At 35.6% G+C, this 6,538-nt stretch overlaps 1 protein-coding gene across 3 annotated transcripts; it reads left to right on the top strand.

The window, feature by feature from the left end:
- Positions 1 to 4,371: 4,371 nt before the first annotated feature.
- On the top strand, positions 4,372 to 5,726 carry LOC106315534 (F-box protein SKIP8). Of its 3 annotated transcripts, none has more exons than XM_013753289.1 (4): positions 4,372 to 4,509; positions 4,576 to 4,825; positions 4,953 to 5,149; positions 5,270 to 5,726. In XM_013753289.1, exons 2-4 carry the CDS (start codon positions 4,601 to 4,603, stop codon positions 5,523 to 5,525), a joined length of 678 nt encoding a protein of 225 aa, XP_013608743.1. In that variant the 5' UTR covers positions 4,372 to 4,509; positions 4,576 to 4,600; the 3' UTR covers positions 5,526 to 5,726. The 3 variants fall into 3 exon arrangements, with proteins under 3 accessions (XP_013608743.1, XP_013608744.1, XP_013608742.1); XM_013753290.1 differs by having other exon boundaries at positions 4,378 to 4,509; positions 4,580 to 4,825; XM_013753288.1 differs by having other exon boundaries at positions 4,378 to 4,825.
- Positions 5,727 to 6,538: the final 812 nt, after the last annotated feature.

Below are 6,538 nucleotides of genomic sequence, written 5' to 3'. Positions count from 1 at the left end.
CAATTACAATGCGAAGGTGAGAATAAAACTGTGTTCATTATGTGAAAATAATGAATGTGTTTAACTCTTTCAAAGACCACGAATCTTGGTAGGTTCCTTTTTTTTTCAAAATGTAAATCAATCGTGAGACAGCTGGTTAGTTGCTGATTTTCGCTCATAACTATGCTGTTGAATATCATAGCCTTAGTTTTTTTTTTTTTGTAACATCATAGCCTTAGTTTTTTTTTTTTTTTTGCAACATCATAGCCTTAGTTAACAAGATTTTTCAACATATGTTGTGTTTTGTTTAATCTTGAAACCAGTGTAGAAGAGTTGCCTCTCTCCTTGGTTTTTAGATATTGACTAAATTTCCTTAGGATTGAGGTATTCTTACTGCATTGATACTTTGTAAAAGGCGACTAGAATAAAATAGTTTGACTTATTTTTAAATGTTATGATCATTATCATTACTGTCTTTGAGATATATGTTTTTGTTTTGATATTTCCAGCTACTAATCCAATGTAACGGAGCCAAATGGAAAAGATGTGGAATCTACGAGGAAGACAACTTTTATATATGATTCACGGCTGAGAGTAAATACACACATGCAAGGACAACAAATTTAATGCTACTTTTTTCTGCCATGGGTGCTCACAAGTGGGGGCTGGTGAGTTTCCAAGAACAGTACATCTTGAGCTTTACATTCATTTATGTTCCTTCTAGCTTTACAGTTGAATTATGGTCTCGGGGTGAATGTGATCATTAAGGACATCACATGCGTCTTTTTTGTAGCTCAATGCATCTATCCATGGAATTGTCAAAGCTCTATTTGAATCTTAGCGTGGGTGCAGAAGGTAATCAGTTTTACTAGACTGTTTTTTTTTTTGAAGTTTGTGTTTCCACATTGAAGACTCTCCTGCTTATATAAGGAATAGTAAGCTTGCACTATGTTGGAAAAATATAATTATATCTCTCATCTAATGTGCTCGAGTTGATATGGTGTACAAGGTAAGTGACAGAGAATTTTACATTGGGGACTAGCCAAGAAAATCAAGAATGAGGCGCAAAAATTGTTGTTAAGAGAGATATATCTAGAGGCTTTATTGGTCACAATGGAGAGGTAGAGGAGCTTAAGTTGGGTTTTTGATAAGCAGAAGAATTAATAGAGAGACAGATGAGTTTCATGGAATGTTGGTGGTGAGAGGAAGATGAACCATAGAGAAGGATGTGTAACAACCTGCTTATGAGTATATTAGTATAGATGATGCTGATGCTGACCGAGACTGGTCAGTGACTTTGGCCATACATATAACCTCATCAAATAATTATTTTAAGTACATATAAGAGAATTTCTAGGAGGAAATTGTTGATGTTGTTGCAGGAAACCATGATTAATGACCTAATGATGTTGCACCATGTCACTAAGTGTAGGCACGAAACATATCTAGCCAAGTTACTATTATAACTGGGCCTAACCATGTCACCAAGCCTAGGAGAGCACGAAGCATATATAGCCAATTTACCATCATAGTGGGGCCCGTGAAACAATCATGAAAAAATGAAAACTAGCTTTTGACAGCAGAAGGCTACTTAGAAAGCTTTTGTTTTATAGTTATTATACTTTCAACTTATGGATGTGATTATTTAGTTTTTTGATCAAAATGGGCGTGATTATTATGATTTTAACTTATGGAATAAAAGAGGAGTCTCATCGTACCTTACTATTGGTACATAAGTTTTTTCATGGATTCGTTTGCGAGTAGTTCATAGGGATTTAACAAATATATTTGCATGTTTCTCTATATTGGTTGGTGATATCTAATTGGGTCACTTGACCAAAAAAATTCTTCTCTTTTTGTTTGAAGGTATGTGAGAGAAGTCAGAGAAGCTTAAGCATCTGGCCTAATTGACGAGGCTAACAATACACTTGCAAAAGACATGGATGAGAGGAGTTCAGAAAGGATATAGAGAGGGGAGGTAGCTAGAGAAGTCCATCTCTGGACGTCTATTAAAAACTCTGAGAGGCCCACAAATGACCACAATGGAAAAATGTTAAGAGTAAGTTTCTTAGCAGGTACAATGAGGTAGCTCTTTCATTACAACCATTTCCTAATTTTATGTTTGCGAGCTTTTAACTAAATACCTGAAAAGGTGACATACCCAACTATAGTGTTTAAGTCAGAGACAAAAAAAAGTGTTTAAGTTATATCTCCCTCAAGGTTTCCATAGTCTTCTACCTAATGATCCCATGTGGGATCATGCATTCATGCCTATGGGTTTGGTTTCCGGTGAGGTTATAAAATTTTACACGCTTATCTTAGAGAAATTCGGTGTCAACTTAATTACAGTGAAATAATCTAAGACCAGCGAAATTAGCCCTTAAGCATTAACTACTAAGAATCTGAAAACGAAAACCCTAATAATAGGTTTCACTACCCGACCCAACCTTGCTATATAGTTGTTCTCTTCTTGCATTGGTATCTTAGCCCATCTCAAACGTTACTTTAGATTAGAAATACTGTCATATGTGTATTCGTTTAAATTATTTTAAAAAGTAAATAAATGAGAGAAACAAGAGGACTACATGGAACATCTACACTGATACAATATTTTAAACAAAGCTGTAAATAGATGACAAAAAAAAACAAGGTTGAAAATATAATATTGTATTTATTAAATATAGCAATTGTCTGAGACGGTGAATTAAGTATAGCAAATCCTCTTAATTTAATCTAACAAAATCAGAAATCCAGTGAAGAGAGAATACGAGATGATGTCAATAACCCCTATTTTATTGGTTTTTTTAGGGACATGGCCAACTTTACAGAAGAAATAAGAAACATGGAGAAATAGAAACTCAGATGTTAGATAGAAACTATGAAAATTAAATAGAGATATTTGGGTGTGAGAGGAGATGGAGAAGCTGGAGTTTACTAGTGGAGTTATAACCGAAGTTTGGTCTGATTGGTTTTCCTTTGCAAGTGAGATGATGAAGGGAGGAGTTATTTGGTGATGTGGAAATTGTAATTAACATGGCATAATGTGATTAGATATTAATTTTGATGATGTCCTTTGCTTAGAATTTGATCATCAGTAGATATCACATTGACATGTTAAAACACTTGGAACATCTTTACTAATTTATTGTTTTAAAACAAGTTCTAAATATAATATAGTATTTAAATATAACTTATACACTAAATATTCTTGAATTCGTAAACACTACACTTTAAACAGATTTTTCTGTCGGAAATACAGAGTTTCTAGATGCAGAAGACTTCCGAATACCACATCTGTCACTCTTTTTATCTTAACATTTAAGACTACTATAAGTTTTCAAACTTTTTTTATATTAAAATACTAAATAAGTGGAAACTAATATGATAAGTCAATGTCCTGTAGAACCGGTTGTAATAGCATATATCCAACTTATATGTTCATTTTCAAATAATAAATAAAATCTCTTTTTAATTCAAGAGAATTTTATAGAACTCGCATTCAAAATTATATCAATACATGATATACGTAGTAAATATCGAAATGACCAATAAATATAGTTAAGCTTTAAGAGCATATACTACTTCGAGCATCAACAATGGCATATATCTAAAACATGCTCTCATCAATAAAATATTAAAAATAGAATAAAAGAAGAAAGAGAAAAGAGAAGAAAATGCTCCGGTACGAGGGTTGCTTAACAAAAGATAAAAACTTGGTTTTCCATGTGTCATATTATTAGTGATGTTTTTTTTTGATCAAAATTATTAGTGATGTTATTTTCTGAAAAAGTAAAGCTTAATTAATTTCGTTAAAATATTAATATAATAAAGCAAGAGAACATGTTTGAGAACACTAACCACAATGAAGCTCTTATATACCCAAAACTATCATCTCTGATAACAATACCAACGACATCAGACGAATTGAAATAAAATTTGTCAGTCCTTATATACAAGGAATTAACCATCTTCACCAATCTTCGCCAATCTGCAGATATTAATGTTGTGCAGAGGTAATTTCGAAGAGAAAAAATAATATTGGAATAAACTATCTAAAGAAAAAAGTGAATTCAGGTCCAAGCAATGATGGACCATGGTTAAGAATTCACTTAGTGGATTCAATATCATTTTGAAGATAAAGTATTTAACCAATATGTCCACAATGAAACTTCTAACAAATTGTCACACCATAAGATGGATAAAGTATGTGATTATTGTTACTACCAAAAAAAAAACGTTGAGCTGCTAAAAACTGAAAACGACAATACCGTGAGGAAACATCGTGGGTTACAAGAGTTATGAAAAAGCCCTCAAAATCCTGAAAAGCCTTTTGGGCCACAACGTGGTATCCTTAACAGTAAAGGCTAATTTACGCACTTGGATAAACATACAGGTGACTAATTTACATTTGCGATGGTCAGTTACGGAGTTGGAGACCCCCCAAAACGCACTCTCGCCAATTCAGCTTTAGGGTTTCGGTAGAAGAAAGCAATCGCTCCATAAAACCCTAATCGGGTCAGCTCGTCTAAGGTTTTTCTGTTCGTTTTGCATGTCTTATTTGGTCGAAATCATCCCTTGTAACTCTCTTGTCCTCAGTCAGAAGATAAATCTGGAGAAACCTATGCCGTCGACGTCGCTGGCCAACGGAAACGCAGGAGACAGACCACCGGATGTTGTGGCCGATGATAAGCCGGGAGTGTCGATGATGGAGCAGTTGGTTCCGGAGATTACAACCCACGCGCTCAGCTACTTGGATTATCCAAGTCTTTGCCGCTTGTCCATGACCAATTCCTTGATGAGGAAGGCTGCTAACGACGACAATGCTTGGAAGGCCCTCTATCACAAGGTGATTGCTTTATTCACTTGTTCATGTGTAGCTTATATACTCTTTTACTGTCTGTTTGGATGAGTAAAAGATAAAGATTTTTTTAGCATTTTTTTTTTTGATCTTTGTCTACCTTTTGTTGCTCTAGGATTTTACTCTGGAACAAGATGGAATAACCCCGGTCAACGGGTGGAAAGCTTACTATGCAACAACTAGAGCAATCATTAGTGTGAATACTGGATTCTTCGACATCATCAGAGAGAGGTCTCTTCCAGAAATGGCTCAGTTGTGGCTCAACTCCGACTATGTCAAGTGCATCCATGCCTCTGGCGAACTTTTCTCTGGGTACCTACCCACTCACCTTCCTTTTGCTTTTCTGTTGATTTTAGTTTCCTCTTATTCTGCCACTTGTGTTACCTAGTAGCCTGTTTATTAACGGGTTTGTGTATTCTTTTATGGTACTAGCTACAGTGAAGTGATGCAAAGCTGGCAACTTTGTTTCAACTGGGAACAAGGGTTTGACTTTCAGGTCCACAACGTTCGCACTCGGATCCTAACCGACATGGCTTGGGTCACTATGAAAGCATACCTGAACGTGGACGCTGGTCCGTTCCTCATCACCAACGTGTTTGAGCACCACAATGGGAGGTGGCACATGGTTCATCATCACAGCTCTGTGATGCTCATCGATGGCGTCAATCAACAGGTTGTTGTTCACTGATGAATTATATCTCTAGTTTTGTTTTCCCCTTCTTCTTTTCCTTTTTAAAGGGACAAAAATGAGAAGGGAGAAGGAAACCTGCGTATTTGGAAATTGGCGTATTAGATTAATTAGTGCTATTATTTAATTTTAATGACATGTACTGAATGTTTATTTTGAATGGTTTGTTCTAATTGTTTTCCTAATGGGTATGTTAAATCAGTTGGATCAAAAATACTGCAAAATCTCTTTCAACATTTTGTACAGGACTCCTATGTACATTGATGCTATTGAGTCTAGTAGATGCTTGGTTACTCAAAAAATTTGATTAGCAATAACTGGAACTAGATTAACAATGCGCTTCCGCAGCGACATTCCTTTCTAGATTTGTCTCCAAAATTCATACTAAACTTACGACTCTCGAAGCTTGCTAGATTTCAGTTTTTTTTTTTTTTTCAAGAGGATGACAAGCACCTTGCAAGTTTGGGATGACGACGAACCTTGCAACGCAATCTGCTTGACAGTCATATTGATACAGACGTATCCCGAAGATGACTTCAACAATACCCTTCCTATGCTCCTGAAAGCAGATAAAAAGTTCGAGATAACTAAAAGCCCTACATAAACTAAACCGGACCAGGAACAAGTCTGGGTCATTCAGAAAGTCGTCTACCCTCTCGAATATAGGGTCTCGTCGCGCAGATTAATGTAGTGAGAGGTTCAGCATCATCCCCTTGAAAGACCACCACTCGCAAGCTGCTTGTCTTCCTCTCCAAAAGGAGACTAGAGTCAAAGAAACCATCTAGCTTAGCAGTTGTGACTTGTGATGTTGTTCCCAATTATGATGAAAAAAAATATCAACTCAAGAACTGAAGCTAAAAAACAAAAACAAAAATGACAAACTAGTGAACATGTTCAGCAGCTAAAATGATATATTTTGCTCTGGAATGCTACCTCTACTTTTCATGTCATCATATTGGTATTGAAATATTGGCAGAGAGATTCATGTCATCATATTGACGTATGTAGGATGA

This window comes from Brassica oleracea, chromosome C9 (assembly GCF_000695525.1).
Source record: "Brassica oleracea var. oleracea cultivar TO1000 chromosome C9, BOL, whole genome shotgun sequence".
NCBI classification, from domain to species: Eukaryota; Viridiplantae; Streptophyta; class Magnoliopsida; order Brassicales; family Brassicaceae; genus Brassica; species Brassica oleracea.
This window is presented reverse-complemented; position numbering and strand designations above follow the sequence as displayed.

Excerpts from the sequence above, each read along its gene's own strand:
- LOC106315534 (XM_013753288.1), top strand. The coding sequence starts at position 4,529 with ATGTCTTATTTGGTCGAAATCATCCCTTGTAACTCTCTTGTCCTCAGT. Across the intron at positions 4,826-4,952 it reads GGAAGGCCCTCTATCACAAG|GATTTTACTCTGGAACAAGA; the intron begins GTGATTGCTTTA and ends TTGTTGCTCTAG. Across the intron at positions 5,150-5,269 it reads TCTGGCGAACTTTTCTCTGG|CTACAGTGAAGTGATGCAAA; the intron begins GTACCTACCCAC and ends TTATGGTACTAG.